At 35.7% G+C, this 22,661-nt stretch overlaps 2 protein-coding genes across 2 annotated transcripts; one reads left to right on the top strand and one right to left on the bottom strand.

Moving 5' to 3' along the window:
- Window positions 1-346: 346 nt before the first annotated feature.
- Window positions 347-11,545, bottom strand: LOC120633779 (glutamate decarboxylase 1). Its single transcript, XM_039904127.1, has 8 exons — window positions 11,311-11,545; window positions 7,865-8,052; window positions 6,768-6,990; window positions 5,041-5,292; window positions 4,744-4,808; window positions 3,655-3,844; window positions 2,964-3,197; window positions 347-936 (listed from the first exon to the last, which is right to left on the bottom strand). The coding sequence occupies exons 1-8, from the start codon at window positions 11,419-11,421 to the stop codon at window positions 745-747; spliced, it is 1,455 nt and encodes a 484-aa protein (XP_039760061.1). The 5' UTR covers window positions 11,422-11,545; the 3' UTR covers window positions 347-744.
- A 1,577-nt stretch (window positions 11,546-13,122) lies between these two features.
- On the top strand, window positions 13,123-22,357 carry LOC120633781 (adenylate cyclase type 10-like). The gene is made up of 4 exons (XM_039904128.1): window positions 13,123-13,440; window positions 13,527-18,189; window positions 18,484-18,648; window positions 22,159-22,357. The coding sequence occupies exons 1-4, from the start codon at window positions 13,142-13,144 to the stop codon at window positions 22,345-22,347; spliced, it is 5,316 nt and encodes a 1,771-aa protein (XP_039760062.1). The 5' UTR covers window positions 13,123-13,141; the 3' UTR covers window positions 22,348-22,357.
- The last annotated feature ends 304 nt before the right edge of the window (window positions 22,358-22,661 follow it).

The raw sequence follows: 22,661 nt of genomic DNA on the forward strand, positions 1-22,661 counted from the left end.
TAATGTGTAGCGATTTCGCATTAGTGCAAACATTCTTAAATATTTTAGAGTATTTTTTTACGTGTTCTACGAAAGTTGAAGAAATGTTTATTGTACAGTTATTGACTTTACAATGTACAAGTGCTTTATCTCCTGTGTCGGAGTTAAAAGTGCGTAGATAGAACATTGCCGAAGATCTGTTTGATGTGGATAAATATATAAATATTGAAGAAATTATAAATTACACCGTACAGATCCTCCTGTTTCTCGAAGATATTACCAAATTTAGCTTAAGATTCATTGAAGGCTAAAGATGTCGATATTTTTATAACACAATTGGTGTAAGAAATTAAACAAGGGGTTTATTATATTATTTGCTCTATAATTTGTTTAACCTTATAAAACTGCAGTGTGTTGCACGCCCACGCTATTAATATTGTCCATTGGCCCATCCTGTAACTGTGTTTAACAATAAAACTTATATTTATATAAAATATTTAGAAATCAGTATTGCAGATAAAATATTTGCTTCATGGATCTCGCAATTCAATTCATCGAGTGTATCAAAGTTATTGGTGTCAAATGTTTTAGTAGGCACCCGTTTTAAGGCAATTACACACATTCGCATTCTCGTTTCTGTCAATGTTAAATTAGTTTGTTGCTGATTATTAACTTGTACTTGGTTTCGTTGTAAATAAATTATTCGGTAAAAACAGCACGCAGTAACGCAATTCCCTTAATTTTTAGTATTCAAGGAAGATGAAGTCACAACATAGATCCGGTAATCGTTTCTCCGCATTTCTCAATGGCTTGCAGTATTTCAAGCACGTGTTTCTCTTCTAGAACAGGATGAAAGGTGAATGCTAAACGGAAGAAGTTCTTGCGTTGTCGAAGCGGAGAGTACGCAATCATCGCTTGAGATCTTAGCGTCAACTGTTCCTTTATCTTTGGGGTAATCTGAAATAAATATACAACGTATAAATTAAAACCGAAATAATACTTAGGCTTTAGAGGTATTTACTGACTCTGAGACTTATCTGTGCAACCGAAACGCTAATAGTTTTTGAGTGACCATTGACGTAAGAAATCAGATACAGCCCTAGTATCACTTGCAAAAGTAAAATCAAGTGACTCTTGTCACTTTATTAGGTACGCGTCGTCATGTAGCGCAAGTGCTATGCGCGTATCGATCTTTTATCTTAAATAGGGTTGTTATAAGGAAACACTTAAAATAAATAAATAAATAAATAAATATACTACGACAATACACACATCGCCATCTAGAACCAAAGTAAGCGTTAGCTTGAGTTATGGGTACTGAGATGACTGATTAATATTTTTATTATCTAATAATATACATAAATACTTATAATATATATATAAACACCCAGACACTGAAAAACATTCATGCTCATCACACAAACATTTTCCAGTAGTGGGAATCGAACCCACGGCCTTTGACTCAGAAAGCAGGGTCGCTGCCCACTGCGCCAATCGGCAGTCAAATGTTTTGATTTAGTTTGTATGGAAAAATAAATATAGGTTGCGATGGCATTGAGGGCACTGTACCACCCGCCCAGTGTTGGCTAGTCGGCATAATTTTAATTACTCAGTTACGTGTCGCACATGATCTGAGAGTCCTGCCTAGAAGTTAAAACACTCTTTGCGAAAGTGCTCTCAAAAAAAAAAAAATCAAAATTCAAAATTCATTTATTTCAAGTAGGCCTAATACAAGCACTTTTGAAACGTCAAGTCTGTCCGTGTGTAGTGACTCTACCACCGGTTCGGAAGGCAGATTCTACCGAGAAGAAGCCGGCAAGAAACTCAGCAGTTGCTCTTTTCCAACATCAAAAATTTACATTTTATATTTTAACATTCATTTTTCTATCTTGTGAGAGATGAAAGCGGAGCCGGATGCTTCCAAGCCACCTTGTCATTAAGAAACTCATCAATTGTATAATAACCTCGCTGTAATAAATGTGTTTTAACACATTCTTTAAACTTATGCATTGGTAGGTCCAAAATTACCTTAGGAATCATATTATAAAAGCAAATACTCAATCCCACAAATGACTTCTGCACCTTTCGCAGACGATATGCAGATGTCACTAATTTATGACCATTTCTTGTAAGTCGACTGTTTATATCCACTTTTTGTTTATATAGACTAATATGTTGTCTTACAAATACTATATTGTTATAAATGTATTGTGAGGCTACCGTAAGTATACCAATTTCTTTAAATTTTTCACGGAGGGATTCACGTGATTTAAGTTTATATGTGATTATAGTTTCAATATCAGCAGCTTTGCCCCATACTAAGATCCCGTAAGACATCAAAAAGTGACGCGAAAGTACGCGAAGTAAACAAGTCTTGCTGTTTCTACGTCAGTAATCTGTCTAATTTTCCTGACGGCGTAGGCAGCCGAGCTTAGTTTACCTGCTAGTGTATCTATATGGGTACCCCACTGAAGCTTACAATCCAAGGTCATGCCCAGAAAAACTGTGGAATCTTCCATCTAACAAAAGAGGCCTGGCAAAATAGCCAAAATTTGCCTGGTCAAACAAAAAATAATAATTAAAATAATTCTATTGATTTAATATTTTCACAGGGTGACTCCTTATGAAATATACTTATGCGCCCTTCAACAGTATTTCTTAATTGCGTTACACGTTGCATATGTTAAATGGAAGTTGTCAGTACCATTATTGATTAAGATTTTAGTTTTTGAATTCGTTATCACAGTATAGTAATTAATAGTCTCCCAAAACAACATGAGCTGTTGTTGAGCTAAAAGAACCTTGTCTTAGTTTATAATTTATCTCGCTAGTTGAACAATTCAACGAAAAAGACTTTACAACAGTTCATTGATTTGACCTCTCGAACGTGGTTTCTAGTTTTCAACGTCTGACAATAATTATACAAAACGATTTAGAAAACCAGAAAGATATTTCAAAATTTCAACAAACTGTTCTTTATTTACCTTATGCATGGTGTCCCACCAGCTCTCGGTTTCCTCTTGATTCCTCATGAATGTTGGTATGTACCAGAAACATACATTAGAGCACTGTATATGTGCCGATACTAGTCTGAAGCCTTCTTTCCGAGCAACTGTCTGTATACAGAACTCTGCTATTTCCATAACGTGGTCTGTGAGGTTACTAAGACCGATATCCCCACGAGCTTTCCATATCATCCATAGCTTGAATGCATCAATCTGTAATGTTCTTGCAACTATTTAATTGTTCTTGGTTATGATGAAAAGCTTGATGACAGTCATAAAAATTGTATACTAGCTAATAACGAAATATTATGACATCTTAAGGCATACATTTAGTATCATAAAAAAGAATCCCCGAAGGTCAAAGACGCAATTGTAAAAAACAAGATCTTTTTTAGTTAATAATTAAGGTAAGCATTTACTATTTCATATCTTTATTGATTTTACAACGCCATTAGAGTAAAGACATTCGATAAATAATATGCCTTTCAACTTAGGCTTCAGGATTTAGGCAGGACCAGGACACTGTGGACAGCTACCTGGGTTAACCCGGTGCAATACTCTTTGTTACTAGCCTTTATCGCATGGAAACTTCAATAAGGTACGTTACGGGACACCACTATTGGTAGCACCAAATTGAGTAGTATATTAGAATTTGTTAGCTTTACATTACCTTTCTTCCACACTGTATGCTCTTATCCCCGGTGTCATAGCTGACGTCATAAAACTTATCCTGTTGAAACAAGTACTGCGCTGCGGCCGCATTCGCTTCGTGCAATAGACCCTTTTCGCGAAGAAGGAACACTGAGCATTGTAGTGGCGCTCCCATCATTTTGTGAGGATTCCATGATATAGAGTTTGCACTAAAATATTTATTTATTATTAAAAATTAGACAACTCGAATGCAAGCAGCGTGGCGGATGATAGAGGACTATGTACCATAATATAAGTCATAGATACCAAATAAATAAATAAATAAAATAAGAGGCCTGGGTACTTACTAACATCGTTTACAGGATTATTTTAAAATAACAGTTTATTTAACATACTTCCAGTGCCAAAAATAAGGATTATAATTGGATAAAAAAAGGCAACATTATTATTAAAATAATAATGCTTTAAGCGATGGCATTGAGGGCACTGTACCACCCACCCAGTGTTGGCTAGTCGGCATAATTTTAATTACTCAGTTACGTGTCGCACATGATCTGAGAGTCCTGCCTAGAAGTTAAAACACTCTTTGCGAAAGCGCTCTAACAAAAGAAGCCTGGCAAAATAGCTTCATATATTCCAAAATTTGCCTGGTCAAACAAGCAACCAAGTCTTTTTAAAGTTAGAAAGCCGGGTTGTCTTTCCAAGAATATTTATTATTATTACCTTTATTAAAATGTTAATAACATTGCGATTATCATATTTGTTGGCAGCATTGATTGGATACTCTCGCTTAAAGGTTTAAGCTAATAACGGAATAATGTTAGTAATCATCAGAATGTTTAGTTTAGTTTCACTGAATTCTCATTCTCTTTATTCTCATGATCGTTTATTATCTGTGTCGGGTCAACAATATTTGCTAATGTAGCTCAATTAACTCCCTGAACGTATAAAGAGACAGTTATTTTAATAACACAGACAAATAAGAAAACTATATTTGTTTGTATAGACACATAAATGTTAGTCCTTCTCCCTTTTATAATTAGTAAATCTAGATTTCCAGTCTCTACTTTTTAGCAAAATTTTTTTTAAGAAGAAGCATCTCACTCACCGCTCTATCCCTTTTAACTTGGAACGAAGCTTTTTAGACAGCATTAAACTTCCACCCCAGCACGCCTGCAAAAAATATATTTTTAAATTTCAGTACCGACCAAAATGTTACTTCTATCAAGAGAATTTTTTTAGGAAAGAAGTTTTGGAAAAAACTTGCCTTAAAAACACATAAATAAATTATTTTGGCGCCAGCAACGCATTGCAGATCTCTCCGTCGTAATAGATGTCCACGTAAAACGAACAGTAACCAGAATGTTAGTTGCATTGCTTTGTATAATATGAATTCCTTACTTACGTCGACATGCATCCAAACACCATATTTCTCACAGATTGCTGCCATAGTCTCCAATTCATCAATGGCTCCAAGAACCGTGGTGCCAGCAGTTGCGTTTACCATGACAGGATGCCTCCCAAGTGCCAACTCTTGTTGGAGACTTGTTTCAAGTTCTGATGACTTCATCTGACCGCTATCATTCGTTTTTATAACTTTAACGTTCTCTGTACCAAATCCAAGCCAATGTGCTGCTTTCAAAATTGAATAGTGGCTCTGTAATGACAAAAGAAAACGTTAATGAGAAATTTTGACATACTTTACTAAATGTTTTCGAGGTTATTACATTTATTATAACGATACCTGCACTTAGAGGAAATATCAAATTTATAAACTCTCAGACCGCGATTGCCAGAGAGTCGCAGGTTCAAATCCGGTCAGTTCCGAAATTTTTATATGCATTTTAACAATTTATAATGATTTCAAGGTTGTGATATTCTAAACAATTCAAATGACCACTATAGTCAAAATATTCTGGTACTTCTGCACCTACTATCTATTATTTACTATATATTAGTTACTAACTCCTCCAGACTTCGCACGGAATGTATAAGTAATACGTTGCAGGATAATTGGACAAACAGTCTTTGCGAAACCCCCTTGGACGATTGTAAAGTAGCGAATAATTGGAAACTAAGAAAGAGTATTCCTTTCTTAGTTTTAGCCAAAATCGGAAATTTTTAGGTTAGAACATAAATATTAAATTTTAAGTTGCATTTGGTAATGAACACCTTCCTTGACGCGGCCGCATGCGAAAGCCAATCAGTGACGTCCCCTTTTTCGGCGTAGATGACTCCACTGAGTTTTAATGGGTATTCCCTTCCGGAAAAACGAAGAATTTATTCGTTACTTGCGGAAGGGTTTCGTTCATGCATTTCTCAGCGAAGTACTATATTTAATACATATACCTAGCTCGGAAGATTGAGGATAAAAAAAACCAGTCTTAGATTCTAAGTATACAATAGTCCTAGGTGTTTCCCAAAATGTAAATGTTCCCTCGGTTTCATGCGACATATCATATTTATTGAACTCTTTATTTGTATACCACAACATTAACATATTTAAAATATAACAAAAACAGAAACATCGAAAGAAGTAGTAATACAAAAGGCGGCCTTATCGCTTAATAGCGATCTCTGCCAGGCAACCTTAGAATTAGGAAAAAAAAAGAAGAGGAGAATAGACTGCTGGTGGGACAAATATTAAAATACATACATGCAAATAACTACATGCTAATACATAAACTAGTGTGCACAAATAGATAAAAAGTAAATAATATAATAAATAAATAAATATAAAAATAAACTAATATATATAATAACATACAACCTTCTATCCAAAAAACTCTAATTGGATTATTTAAAACTTTAATGCAATCCGTTTAGCATTAGTATTTTAGTAGAAGTAGAAGCTTGTGACAGGGCTCGTCCTAGGAACCGCTACCACCATGCTTATTTCTGCCGCTAAGCTTGGTTGCTGGTGTAATTACAGGCACATGAGGTCTCAGGTTGATGGAACAAGGCCACACTTTACAGGATGTGTCAATGGAAGTGGTACCTACTCTGCGGTTTATAGGCGATGGTTTCCCACTTACCATTAGGTGGCCTTTCTGCTTATTTCATCAATTAATTAAAAAAAACGTTTATCCAGATTCTCATTTTTTAAACATACAAGTAAATATCTTTTCTTACGTCTTCCGAAGTAAATATAACCAACTCAGGTAAACCACGCATCCCCTTCCTCTTGATTTCAGGAAACGCCTTAAATCGAGCTGCCACCAGCGCGTAAAGCATCGATATACTTCCACCGGGACTGAAGATGCCATCGCCGTTAGGGATACCAAAAAGCTTGAGAACGTGTTCGAGAACTTTGATCTCTATGAGAGTGAACACTGGCGCTACTTCAAATGTATATCTGGAAATAGGAAATGAATAAAGTGGCCGTACTTCTATGTTAAATATTTACTTAGTGGTAGCGTGTACCTTATATAGTCAAGACCGCATTTATGGGCCGTGTATTAGAATGCAGTTGATCGCACATTTCTGTGTTTAACCATGCTAGTATGCAATGAATAAAGATTTAAGCGTAGTACCTTGGTAATTTTGTGCTGTCTAAGGGATGCTAATTCTAAGGGATGTACCGTCACAACAGTACAGCTTTGTATAAAACTGGGTGGGAATACCTACTTCTTGTTTAACAAACGAGCCAACCGAGACGGCCGAGTGCCGAGAGCCGGTGACGGCCGAGTGGCGCAGTGGCAGCGACCCTGCTTTCTGAGTCCAAGGCCGTGGGTTCGATTCCCACAACTGGAAAATGTTTGTGTGATGAACATGAATGTTTTCAGGGTCTGGGTGTTTATCTGTATATTATAAGTATATATGTATATTATTCATAAAAATATTCAACAGTCATCTTAGTACCCATAACACAAGCTACGCTTCCTCTGGGGCTAGATGGCGATGTGTGCATTGTCGTAGTATATTTATTTTATTTATTTATTTAAACACTAATGATTTATATATAACAGACTATAAATCGCAGAACATTATTTTATATAATTTATATTAATTAAGATTTTTATAAATATAATATAATGTTTAAATTTTGCATGTTAATGTATTAGCAGAATACATGTAGGAACTTTATATCCTAAATTCCAACAACTAAGCTTAAGATCCCAACGTCTATCGTTTCTCCGAGCTATGTGCCCCGCCCGCTAGCGATGCTGGTAAGATTGCAGTCAAACGCTAACTTGTAGTGGAATATAAAAAAATACTTCAATACTTACTGGCTAGTATTAAATGCTTCTGCAACCCAAGCTCCAGCGAGGCCGTAGGGGTCCATCCCACCGTACAGCTGATTTCTGAACGTTGGCTTGTTGGTCTTTACGCTGTATTGTAGCACTTTACGCACAGCTTTCTCGAGTTGGCTATCGTTTAGCTGCTTTGATATGTCCAGATCTTCGCGTAATATTTCCTGCAAATTTGCAAATGTTATCTCGCGTGTCTTGGAATTTTCGACGACCTCCCTGGTGGTGATTAGTGGAGGTCCGGGGTTCCACCCCTGGCCGGGTAATTTAGGAATTTATGATTTCTAAAAGCCCCACCCACTAAGCTATCAAAGCTTCCAATACTAAAGTACCTTTAGATAAATAATTAAAAACGTTTGAAGTTTTTGATGATTTTTGACGATCTCCCTGGCGCAACGGTGAGCGCTGTGAATTTATAAAGGAGGTCCCGGGTTGGATTCCCCGTAGAGGTAATTTGAGAATTTATCATTTCTGAATTTTCTCTGGTCTGGTCTGGCGCGGTGGTGATCGCTGCGGTTTTAGTATTGCAAGTACCGGGTTCGATGCCCGGCCGGGTAATTTAGGAGTTAATCATTTCAAAATTCTGGGCTGCTCTGCTTTGGCCTTAGTTAATTACTTTAAATTCGTACAATTTCAAATAACACTTATAATTCTGCTAAACAATGATATACACAAATCCAACAAAAAACTTTAGCCGGTGACAACCTGCTTTTCGAACCGGTGGTAGAGTCACTACAAACAGACACGTTTCTAAAGTGCTTATAAAGTAGGCCTACTAGGAATAAAATGAATTTTGGTTTTTTTATTATTTTTGACTCTTTATGTTTATGTTACTCAGAAAATGTGGAATTGACACGTTGGGCTATAATATGACAATAATAAATTAGGACAGTTCTTAATATTCTTTCATTCACTCAGTTCTAAATTATTCCAATTATCTAAGAAAAAAACGGAGGTACCTCATACACTGAACCAGGAACTAACCGGGCAACGAAGAAAATAAAGATATAGAAGTACCTATTTTATAAGGTACTAATTACTCATTAAATAAACAATATTATAATTGCATTGCCTTTATCAACCCGGTAGTGAACATTAAAACCATATAAATCATACGGCCGTAATTAAACCCACCCATTACTACAATTAATGTTTCGCATTACACAATCTATCAGAACTTTCTTATCGTATTGGTAAGAATAAGTCTGAAAAATACCGCTGTGTTGCAACTTAAGGAAAATGTGACGGCCGACGAAACCTTTTGTTCCTTACATGTCGTAGTAGCTTTTTGTGGCAGCTATTTGTGCCGCCAAGCAGAATTATAGCAATGCCGTGTTCCGGTATTCCGGTATGAAGCGTGTGGTTGCCGGTGTTGTTAGACAACTTAGCTTAAAACCTACGCCCCGAATTAATGGACACGGCGGATTGCTGCAGGACGTGCTCATTGCGTGCCCTGTGAAGTGTTGATCTGTGAAGTGGCGATGGTTTTCCAGTTTTCATCAGGTGGGCCATCAGCTTGGTCTGATAACTCATTATCATCATCATCATCATATCAACCGAAAGACGTCCACTGCTGGACATAGGTTCTGTGCCGCTTCCTGCGACGCGCTTAAAATCGACTGTCCACCTCGTTGTCCGACAACTATTAATATAAAATATATATAACGAAAAGTTCCAACGAATTAGTTTGGCCATCCGAAGGGGCAATGCTGCCAGCATCTTAGGAACTGTGCCTCGCTGCGGTGGTTTCGAGGACGTTTTAGATTTTATTTAGCTTTAAATAGTTTATTTTAGGTTATATTTATATTTTAAAGAAACAATATTATAACAACAATATATATATAATGTGTAACAGAATAACGAAATAATATTGAAGTATGAATAAATAAGTATATTTCATAAGGAATCACGCTGTAAAAATATTAAATCAAAAAAATCATATTTATTTTTCCACACAAACTATTTCAAAACATTCTTATTGTTTACTTATGACAACCCTATTGAAAATAAAAAACCAACACGCGCATAGTACCTACGCTATGCGACGCGTACCTAATAAAGTGAAAGGAGTCACATGATTTTCATTTTTCATCATGTATGTGATTACTTTCAGTAAAAACTATGGCAGTGGTTTCCTCAAAAACTATTGGGTTTTCGGTTTCACAGCTAAGTCTCAGAGACATTACGTAATGTACATTCTCTGAAGCATGTGAAGTATTTTTTCGGTTTTCATTTACACGTTGGATATATATCGGAAGCGGTGATAGCCTGCTTCTGCCCCCTTTTCTAGGGGAACGCGTTTTATCCCCGACACGCACTTCTTCAGAGTTCTCTATATCCTTATTTTAGTAATTATAATATCACTCGCTTTAACTGTGAATAAAAAACATCGGACGCTAACGTCGGACGAAATCGGACGAAAGGACGCTGCTGCCCGTTCTCCTTATGTTCACTTAGTCGCCTCGTACGAGATACGTGGGAAAAGGAGGGGTAGTGACAATTGTATACAGATCACTAAACACGGCATCAAAATATTTGGCGGTTTGAATTCCCGCGAAAAGTTTTTGGTGTTGAAAATGATGGTGTTGTGTATATTTTATTGGGAATTTGTGATAATAATCGTGAAAGCCCGTCAACCTAGATTGGAGCAGCATGGAGTCCAAAAGTCCCTCTCTCATAAAATCGGTGACCTGTGTTAAGCTGAGTAGCATTAATAAGTTGCCATCTAAAATAATAAAGCTAAAATTGCCAGACTAAGGTTTCAAAGTATGTTCCGACCGAGACGGACGTCACTTGTTAATTTTTAGACTTCCGTTTTTCATTTAGGGGTGGACACTGAAAACTTTATAACTTTGCTTTTATTGTTACAGCTTTTTTAAGGTTTCTGATACTAAAAAGCTGATTGAATTTCATTATTTTTTAAACATAAAATGAATATTATTTACGTAATAACAATAATTTTATAATTCGGATTTGTTTTAGAATTAATAAAATGTAGGTAGATAATAATCACCCGCACGAATTTTTATTAAATAAAATGAATAAATATATATACTACGACAATACACACATCGCCATCTTTCCCCAAAGGAAGCGTAGCTTGTGTTATGGGTACTAAGGTGAGTGATGAACATTTTTATCAATAACATACATAAGTACTTATAATATGCATATAAACACCCAGACACTGAAAAACATTCATGTTCTTCACACAAACATTTTCCAGTTGTGGGAATCGAACCCACGGCCAGAAAGCAGGGTCGCTGCCCACTACGCCAATTGTTAAATAATGCAATGCTTGAAATTTTCATCGTAATATACAAAAGAATATTACAGAAAGATAGAAGTTAGGGTCACAAGGTGTTGCATGCACGTTACATCTTTCCAAAACTTTATATACTACTCCGTTATATTTTAATCCTTACCTCTAATTCCTTTGGATGTTTAAACTGGATGAGCGGAGTATCATGACCGGCCTCTTCCTTTACGATACCCCACACTTTGTCCAAGAACGTGTGTCCGTTTGACTCCATCATGCAACATTTACGCAAACCCACGTACTCCAAGTTAAAGTTAGCTTAAAAAATACCTTAACAGTAAAATATAGTCGTAAACCAAATATTATGAATGCGTGCGTAAACGATAAAAAACTATAGATATTCAAACGTGTGCGGTTCGACCAGAGAACCGGTCGTGACTGCAGTGCTAAATAGCTCGAGTCGGAAAACCTCTATTAACGGCAATTGACATTGTTTGTTACAATCATTTACTTTATTACGATTAACATTATGCACTAACAAAGTCTTATGCTATGTTATATGTCCGTGTTTAAGTATCCAGCTGGTGTATTTCTATATACTTATTATGACAGTTTAAGAGGTGGAAATCCCGGAATCTATGATTCTTGTCATGCGCATATTTCAAATTCCATCAAAGGTTAATTACAAAGAGAAAATTTGTTTGTATTGTAGCCCGTTAGATGTTGCGGGGGAACGTCTCGTTCTTACACAAATATGCTTTTGTACACATATGCTGTATATGTATAAGTAAATATTCACTTGAATACAGAGTCACTTTATAAACTCAAATAGATTCTCACTTCTATTTTATTAATAAAAGTTAGCCCTTGACTGCAAACTCACTTTATGGTAAGCGAAAACATGCAGTCTATGGTGGTAGCGGGCTTAGCTGTTAATGGTATATATTTTATACCCTACTAGGTGATAGGGTAGTAACTAGCCATGGCCGAAGCATCCTACTAGACAAATCCTGGAAAAAAATCACAAATTATATGTTCCAAAATTGACGGCCGACTGGCGCAGAGGGCAGCGACCCTGCTTTCTGAATCCAAGGCCGTTGGTTCGATTTCGTGTGATGAACAAGAATGTTTTTCAGTGTCTGTGTGTTTATCAGTATATTATAAGTATTTACCTGTAATATATTCATAAAGATATCCATCAGCTATCTTAGTACCCATAACACAAGCCATGCTTACTTTGGGGCTAGATGGCGATGTGTGTATTGTCGTGGTATATTTATTTATTTATTTATATAAAATTGCTGCAACCACTGTGCCAAGAAGGTCGTTAAAATATAAAGTAATGTAGAATCCTCAATATAAGTATAGGATTGGCAGCCGTAGTTAAGCAGAACCTGCTCTTAATAATTCGATATCAGTTTTTGGTTAATAATACCTCTAATACGGGCCTTACATTTCAACCTACGATTCGCCTGTCGGGTCTTGAAGAATCTTGCAGTTCTTTCATATCATGTTTAATGAGTCCAAAGAGGTAGTAGTATCATTTATATTCTCTTTGAAGGTTATAAATTCTAATCACTACGAGATGTCCGATAAAATTTGGTCGTACAAATTAAATCATCATTATATATATATCAGCATCTTATATATTTTTTTTTATTGTTTTGTTATTTTTGTTTTCGCTTTTAATTTGTGCAATAAAGACTTTATCTATCTATCTATCTAAATTCATAGGTATAAACTTATGCGTCGACATACGACATTACGATATTTATCTCGGAATAAAGTTAATTTCGAAAATTTTAAAAACTAATTAGTCAAATAATCTGTGTTAGTTATTGTGTAAAACTTATTAGATTAATAAGATAAGGCAATACAAATACTTCTTCAACCACGACCATATAGATTTAATCCCTTGTTATAGGTTAAGTTTAAAGTATTTATTCTATTTGGATACATGTATATAAGAAAAATTATTAGTAAAAATTAAAAAAAATATGAATTTCCGACGATCACGAACTAGGTCGCGTCGGAATTCAATGAACATAATGGTTTCTACTGAGAAGTGGCGTAACTATAGAAGAAAGTTTTCTCGCCGTGGAAATGAGTGTCTGGATGAAGACTCGGAGGACGATATGCCTAGAGCTAGTGAGCTTAAAGAATGGGTTGATGAATTCTTCGTTCGAAAAAGTACGGTCTCGAACCAATCAGATCAAGATGTGGAGGTTAACCTTACAAAAAAACAAACCTTAGTTTTAGCCACTTTGGTACCAGATGAAATACTTCTAATGGATAAGTAATAGGAATTAACAAAGTAGTTCTTGAAATTTAATTGTATCAAACTTTATGAATAATCTAAATTGAGTTTAATTTTTATTACAGTTTTCAAGCAGTTGAAACAAAACGTTTTGTTGGCGTTTTAATGATGGCAGATGTGTCAGGATATACAGCTTTATCAGAAAGATACAATAACACAGGAAAAGGAGGTACCTATAGGTTGACAGTTACACTGAACACTTACCTTGGATCCCTTATAGAAGTTATATACAGTCATGGTGGTGATATAATAAAATTTGCTGGTGATGCATTCTTAGCTCTTTGGAAAACAGATAAAAGAAGTTTCTTATGCCACACCATTCATACAGCGATCGCGTGCGCCCTCATAATACAACATTCGTTTGGTTCTTATGAAACTGACGTTAAAGTAAATCTTAAAGTTAAGCTAGCAATTTCAGCAGGGAACATCATTTTTTCGCCCATCGGATCTGGAATTGACATGAATTATATAATTTTTGGTCTGCCTGTAATAGAAGCGAAAATAGCGGAGAGTTTATGTGGATCTGGAGAAGTAAAGTTGACTCCTACAGCGTGGGGGCACTGTTACTCAAGAAACTATGATCATGATATCAGTAACGATGGTCACGTTACAATAAAAGCAATACTATATGATCCACGGGAAGAAGATATCAGTAAGCCTTTTCTCGGCTTTGGAACTATGATCCGTCAAATTAACAAACCATTCGTAACTTTAGAAAATCTACCAGATTTTCTTTTAAATGATTCTGCACAAATAAGCACGGCAGATATATCTAAGAGAAGTGAAGTACTAAATTTACGTAAAACAATATTAAAAGCGGAAGGAAGGAATATTGGTTCAGAAATAAGAAAATTTATGATCAGGCCTGTTTTAACCCAAATCGATGCTCATCAACCTTTAGAGTACCTGACGGAAATGAGACAAGTCTCTATTTTATTTGTTACCCTGAAGCCTAAAGAATGTCCTTTCCCGCAACTCATAACGATAGTAAATAACGCATACCAAATAACCAGCGATATCGTATACAAGTCTATGGGCTGCGTAAACAAAATTATTCTTTTTGATAAAGATGTTATGATTTTAGTGATTTTTGGGTTACGTGGTTTTAAACATGAATCGGAAGCCCAAGCTGCTTTAAAATGTGCTTATAGTATAAAAAAAAGTGTTTCAGCCCTTGATGGTGTCTCAGAAGTGTCTATTGGCGTCACTACTGGTCAAGTATATTGTGGAGTGGTTGGTCATCCTCTGCGAAGAGAGTTTACGGTAATTGGTGCAATTGTTAATAAAGCTGCAAGATTTATGTGCAATTTTCGAAATAAAATTACTTGCGATGAAGCAACTTATGTTAAAAGTAAAATGTCCAGTAACGGGTTTACCTTACAACCACCTACAGAACTCAAAGGAATTATTCATCCAGGCAAGATTTATGAATATACGGAAGAGATTAGGATAAAAGAATTGTTTGGTATCCCCTTAATACCACCGTTGCTAAACCGATATGACGAAATGGAATACTTCAAAAATTGGCTTAATGAAGCCCATTTATCTTATAGGGATTTTAATGCATTATTACTTATTGGCGAAAGTAGGATTGGCAAAACGAGATTATTAGAATGGATGGCACGATACGCTAGGAATAAAGATCTCAAAGTATGCTATTTGAGCTTAACTTCGATACATTCAGCAACGCCATATTTGGCACTAAGTCAACTTATTGAAAACATAATGGATCTTAAGGAGCCCATAGTTGGGTTTGAAAAGGAAGAGAAAATTGTTGAACTACTACAAAACTATAGCGACGATTTGAGTTATTTAAATAATATAATAAATGTTCGTTTTGCTTATAACGAAGATATTTATTCCCAAAATGAAAATGGACGTAAGGAAAAAGCAAAAAAGATTTTTAAGAAATTACTTTTATCAATACCATATCCTTGTGTAATATTGTTTGACGATTTACAAAATTTAGATCCAGATTCGTGGGAATTTGTAGCTATATTATTTGATATAATGAAAATGTTTACCGTATTAACGGTCACTCGTGGTAAGTTTAGCTCAGTACACAGTTGGCTTTACGCTGTTTTTATTGAACATAATATACGTAAAATAAACTTAGGCCCTTTACGCTTTAATTGGATTGCACCACTGGCTTGCCAAATTTTAGACGTAGAAGCTGTACCAAATGATTTATGTGATGCCCTTAAAATAAAATGTAATGGAATGCCCGGGCTAGTTGAAAGTTTTATTGTTCATTTATTCTCTAATGGAGCCTTAGAGTTAAATAAAATTCATAATAGTGAACTGAAAAATTGGCTAGATGAAGATTTGCAGTTTCCGGACCCTATTTTTTTACGTCCAACAGCATTGAATGCAAGAGATCAATTTACTTTGGACCAATTATTAGAAGAAAATAAAACGGAAGAAATCTCAATATGTTTAGTAACAAACAAGAAAGAGCTTAAGACAGATATAAATGTCCAAAATATTGACGCTTTGATCATGATCCAAATGGATTCATTAACTCCGTATCAACAGCTTCTTTTAAAAATTGCTTCCGTTATAGGAAATGTACTTTCAAGAGAGCTTTTGGAAAACATAATGTATAATAATAATGCTTCAACTACAGCAAAAGCAATCAAGAGATTATTTGCAATGCGTATATTGACTTGTGCAAATAACAAAAGAACGACTTCGGGAGGAACTATAATCTCAAATTATTCTGGTAGTTTAAATTTAATTTGCGAATGTGTATTTGATTATGAAACTGAGAATGGTGATAATCTGCCAAAGTATGCTTTTTGCAAGGTTATGAAATTTCGAAATAAAAATTCAAGAAAATCATTTTATGAATTATTGCCTTTAAATCAGAAGAAAGAATTTCATTTACGTATCGTTAATTATCTAGAAAATAATAAACAAAAGTGCCCAGAATGTGGAGGTACAGTTATGGTTGTCCAGTCAACAATGAATTTATTTCAACAAACCTCTTATGAGAACAAATATTATCCAAACGAGAGTCTTAAAATAGAAGAAGAAGAATATAGTAAACGTGAGTCGGTCGAACCAAAGCAAGAATCAATTGATATTCGAAGATCTAGATCAGATGTTTATTCTAAAATGCCTAATACGAGTAGATCTCCACCAACTTCAGTAAAAAGTGAAATATTAAATAAAACAACCCCAATTTTGAAAATAAAGCCAATTAATGATGACGATATTGATGCCCGAAGAAGATCCACTAAAAGAGTTACTATGTCAAACATGGTTATCACAACCAAAAGTTTTGAAGAAATAAACATTCCAACTATATTTGATATGTTCAGAGCTGTAACAGAAGCTGACCAAATAGCGGCATGGCGTCATCTAGGTGTGATTGACAGTGAAGATAATGTAAAAGCTAACACTATTGATAAAGAAAATAGATCGTTTTGCATACACATAGAAAAAGGTGTATCCCAAATAAACGTTGATAGGTGTACGTGTGCAGAGCTTAATATCATTATATACGAGCAGCTTATATATCACTCCAAAGAAGCGGATCTTAAGACTAAAATGGTAGAATTTCAAATACAATTTAGTTATTTAAATGTTCTAGCAAACAACTTTGATGCTGCAATACCAAAACTTGAAGAAGCGGAGGATACCTGCCAAGAAAAATGTACATTTTCCATCTCATGGTATGACAGAGAGCGGCTTTTAGGCAAAATATATTCCTTGAAAGCAGCTGCACTGCTAATGAGTGGTAGACTAACATTGGCTAAAATAAATATAGTTAAAGCTGCTAAAATATATCGCATAAACTTAAATAAAATATCAGATATTCTACAAATACGAGGTTTGGTAATCATGAATCTTAAACGCAAAAATCATCGTCTGCATCACGCGCGTATGAAGGTAGATTCAATCTTTTTCTTAAATGTTGCAGCTGTCTTATATGCCTCATTAGACGATGAACAAACCTCTAGAATAGCAGCACATCGCTCTATTCGTCTGGTACAGCGACTTGGATGCAGTGTCATAGACTTAAGTGATGCATTTACAAACGCCATTCAAATGGAGCTTGATCGGGGAACTCCCGAATCGACTTTAAACTTGGAAAAAATGGCGGTTAATTCTTTGCAAAATATTAAAAGCCCTATACAAGCGGAAGAATTATTTGCTATTGGAAAATTATTTATGACAGTTTTTCGTGCTCGACTGGCACGGGGTAAACTTGTAGATTCTATTCGATCAGGTTTCCGGGCCCTAGTTATAAGTCGTTTCCTACATGCGCATAGTATATCGATGGATCTAATACCGGATTTATTTTACTTGTTAATCTCACGTTGCCGTATCGTAGAAGCTGTAGAAGTCGTCAAATTACTTTTGCATTTAGCTGAAAATCAAACGACCCTTGAAAGTGAAACCTGGTACTACGCTCTTAGTATTGACTTGATTTTAGACGCAGGGCTGCAATTAGAATCCCCAAATGAAATAAGCCTTTACGCTGAATGTTCTATTCACAAAGGAGAAGCAGCAGGACAAAGTCGTCGAAGACTTGTCGTGGGATTATGGACTTATTGGTTAAGAGCTGATTCCGAGACTAGAGCTAAGCGATTCGAAACTGAAGCATTATTTTGGTCGAATCGCAATGAAGAAGACGGTACTTTAAAGACTATGATAAGTTCAACGCGTCTGGCTGAAGGAATGTTAGAGAGTTTAGCTAGGAAAATGGATGACTTAAGAAAGGTATTTGAAAATATAGTTAAAAATAATCTTACGAGGGCACTACTAAGTATTCTCTATCGCGTTTAAGTCAAAACATTCAACTAAAGCTCTTCTTCTTATTTCGGTTTGGGATTTAGTTAGGTCGCCAACGAGCAATTTACTGCGCCAAGATTGAAAGTTGAAACTGTAAATTATTCGAAAATATAAATCACAAAATCTACTTCCTGCGCAATTAATTAATATTCCAACGCCTTAGAGAATTAGGGCTAAGTTCTTAAAATATTATTTTCTTAAATAAAATATTAATTTTTAAAGGTGGTTGATCTCGTGGAATTGCGTTCTTTGGCCGACCGTGAGCTATCGAGGTTAGAGCATGACGCCCGTGATTTACGGGCTGTTTACCCGCGATGGATGTTGCTCAAGGCCGCTTCACTCAATTTATCTGGCCGACATACTGCAGCAACGTCCCTTTTAAATCAGGTATGGACTTATAGTACCATCTCCTATTGAAGATTGAACTTTATGAACCGCTACCTTAAGTACAGCCGTTAAGTGATTTTTTAACCACGAATTCGGCTTCGGCTCTTCCGTCAGTTGATCTTACCTTACCTAAGTTATAAACTTTAAATACCCATAATTTCATTAGCCACAGGTTTTATCTGGACCGGTATTCTAATAGATTAAATACATTAAATAAACAATAAAATTGTAGATTCTACGGTATCATTAGGTCTAACGTGCTTCAAACTCCGATATCCACCCTAATCTTCAACCGGTAGAGCAAATGTGGCTCACAACAAAAATAAATGGTAAACGAATCACTATAGGCTCAACGTATAGACCCCCCTGGCAGGACGTTAATTTATTTCTGGAGGCGCTGACTCAGTCTGTGACCAACTTCTCGGATTGTGACAATATTGTGCTGCTGGGTGACTTCAATATTAATCTATTGAACCCATACGATAATAAATCTAAGCTATTCAATGATTTTATTCAGTGCGTAAATCTAGCGCAACTGGTCACTGATCCTACTCATTACACTGACCATAGTAAAACTCTTATAGACTTGTTTTGTACTGATGCAAAAGTACGGGAAGTCTCAGTTAAACATATCCCAGAATTAGGAAACCACGCTATGATTATAGCATCGTTAAATATGAAAAAAGATAAAATTAAACCTAGCTGGGCTATTGTAAGGCCACTACAGGATATTGATCATCATCTGTTTAACCAACATTTAAATAATATTCCCTGGATAGATATTAATGATATTAGGGACATTAACAACTTGGTGTCATCTTTCAATAATTATTTATTAAACATATTTGACGTCCACGCTTCGTATAGGAGAGTAGTTATAAAAGAGCAGAATTGCCCATGGATAACATTCACTTTAAAATCGATGATGAGGTTACGAAATGAGAGTCACACTAGATATAAATCAACAAAAAAAGAATCACACAAAAAATACTACAAAGACCTAAAAAAAATCGTTAATGAAGCTATGGAGGCGGAAAAATGCGCATATTATAAATATTACATAAATTTGCATAGTAGAAACCCAGTAAAAATGTGGAAACATTTTAAAAATATTCTAGTAATTAATAAGAAGAAGGATCACCATTTACCTACATCCCTGAGCAATCCCGACATACTTAATAACCATTTCTTAGATGTCCCGTATAACACCACCATAAAGCTATCTACATACACATATTTCGAATTCCAAAGGTTTAACAACAATGACTCTTTTAGTCTTAGAACAACAAACGAGGATGAAGTCTTAAAAATTATTAAAGGACTAAAGTCTAATGCAATAGGTTCGGATCTTATCTCCTTAGATATGTTGCTACTGACACTCCCGCAAAGCCTTAGCACTTTAACAAGCATGATAAATAGGTCCATACTTACATCAACATTCCCAGACGCATGGAAAATAGCTATAGTAAAGCCACTTCCAAAAATTGACAGCCCTTCCAACTTCAAAGATCTCAGACCCATAAGTATACTGCCATGTTTATCAAAAATTTTGGAAAAGGTAGTATGTAAGCAAGTCTCCGATTATATTGAAAAGAAAAATATTTTACCAGAATTCCAATCGGGCTTTCGCAAAAGCCATAGTACAACTACTGCCGTCATGGACGTAATTGATAATATCCTCACTGCACAAGATCAAGGCATGGGAACTATACTAGTCCTACTAGACTTTTCTAGGGCTTTCGACTCAATAAATACTTCATTACTTCTATCTAAGTTGGCCTATTACGGATTTACTAACAACACAGTAAAATGGTTTGACAGCTACTTTAAGAATCGGAAACAATTTGTCGAAATAAATCAAGTTAATGGCAATAAGTTGGCCTCTGTCTCGTCTCCAGTACTCAGAGGAGTTCCTCAGGGATCAGTCTTGAGTCCTATACTCTTCGCACTGTACACTGCAGACATGGTCCGCTCCATCAAACATTGCAAATTTCACCTATACGCAGATGACGTTCAGCTATATCACTCATTTCATCCACTAGACACAAATGAAGCTGTAATAAAAATATCGCAGGACCTTGAAAATATATCAAACTGGTCTCAAATAAACTCTCTCAATCTCAATCCTCATAAAACAAAACTGATGATTTTAGGATCTAAATGTACAGTCGGTAAGATTGAAGCGTATATGCCGTCCATAAAAATTAAAGACGACGTAGTGGAAAGAGTTTATGAGGCCAGAAACTTAGGGGTAATATTTGACGCTAACTTACACTTTGAAACTCATATTAGAAATATAGTCAAAAACAGCTTATATAGGTTAAAAGTTCTATATAAAATGCGCCAATACCTCAACACCGACGTTAGAATACAGTTATGTGAAGCTCTAGTCCTCTCAAAACTTAACTATGCTGATACTGTTTACGGGCCATGTATGTTGGCCAGATCAGCAAAGTTAGTGCAAAGAGTCCAAAACGCCTGCGCCAGATTTTGTTTTTCTATAGCTCCTCGTTCTCATGTCAGCCCTTATATTAATAGCGCAAATATGCTAAACATGGAGTCTCGACGTAGCCTCCATTTAGCTACTATGCTGTTCGGCATAATGTCCACAGGCAAACCAGCATATTTGCGTTCAAAAATAAAATGGGCTCACGAAAATGGAAAACGTAGCACAAGGTCTGCGCCTCGGATCTCAATGCGATGGCATAAAACTGCTGCTTTTCGTGGTACTTTTAAGTACTCTGCCTGTAAGGTCTGGAATGACCTTCCACCTCCAGCCCGTATGAGGAAGTCAATGATTTCGTTCAAGAATGCCATTAAAAAGGTATTTTTGGATAATCAAAAAACTCATCAATAAAAAGACATTCCGGATCTTTCAGACTAATTGCTTGTTGTCGGGCTTACGCGTAACATCTGTTTATATGTATATATATATATTTTTCCTTTTATGTGGTGGTGGTTCTATTGTATCGTTTGATAATTTTATATATATATTATTTTACTTTATTTTTCCGTATACTCCCGCTTCTTGTCAAGTTCACTTCGCTTCTTTTTAAACTTTTCCCGGCAAATCCGTGACGCCAATCAAGGCTATACCTGAAAATCAGCGCTGCAGTTGTCAAATACTGCAGCAACATGCTGAGGTAGCAGCCTTTTCAGCTGAAGCACCTTTCGATAAGGCATTTATTTTGTAAAATAGTGTATAATTAGTTTAATTTAGTTTTAATGTAATTAGTAATTAGTTTTCATTAGTTTACTTATGTGTGGAAGCTGAATAAAGTTTATTATTATTATATGCCCTAGGTAAGCTTCAAACTCGTACTGAAAACGCCTTCCTCCGGCATACCTGACTTTTGTATATAAGTTTTCAATTATTACCTACCATGCTTCCTCGTGCTGTCTATTTGTTCCATTTTCAACTATAAATCCTCTGAAATGTTTGCAGTATGAGGCCTTACTTATGTACTTTGTCATATTTGCGTCATTTCAAACCAAGTGTTCTCTTTCTAGGCATTAGAAGAGTCTCGACGAACCCACAACCGACTTGAGGAGGCGTTAGCCACAGCCGCCACATCCAACTTCCGCTGTTGGATACAAAGCGCGCGCAGTGGAAATTTCCCTAATTGGACCGTGGGTGCCGAAAAAGTACGCACAGCTTGGCATGAACTTTTATATAAAATAACTACTAATCGTCAATAATACTGTATAATATAAGTAACATGGAACATAGAAATCAAGCGGATATTTTATTTTCACATCGTATAAAGCGACGGGTTGCGATGTAGCAAAGGGGAAGATAGCTCGCAGTTCTGACTAGAGTAGCGACCTCGCACTGAAAACGTCAAAAATAAATTAATAATAAATCAGTAACTAGAGAAATTATAGGTTCATCACGCATAATGCTACTTTTGAGGGTGAATTAGAATGACTAATTCAGAAGAAAACTATTCTATTGAAATCCACTTTTACACAGTCGGTACGATCCGTCAAAAGACGTTAAATCGTAAAAATTC

Source organism: Pararge aegeria, chromosome 22 (assembly GCF_905163445.1).
Source record: "Pararge aegeria chromosome 22, ilParAegt1.1, whole genome shotgun sequence".
NCBI lineage: Eukaryota > Metazoa > Arthropoda > Insecta > Lepidoptera > Nymphalidae > Pararge > Pararge aegeria.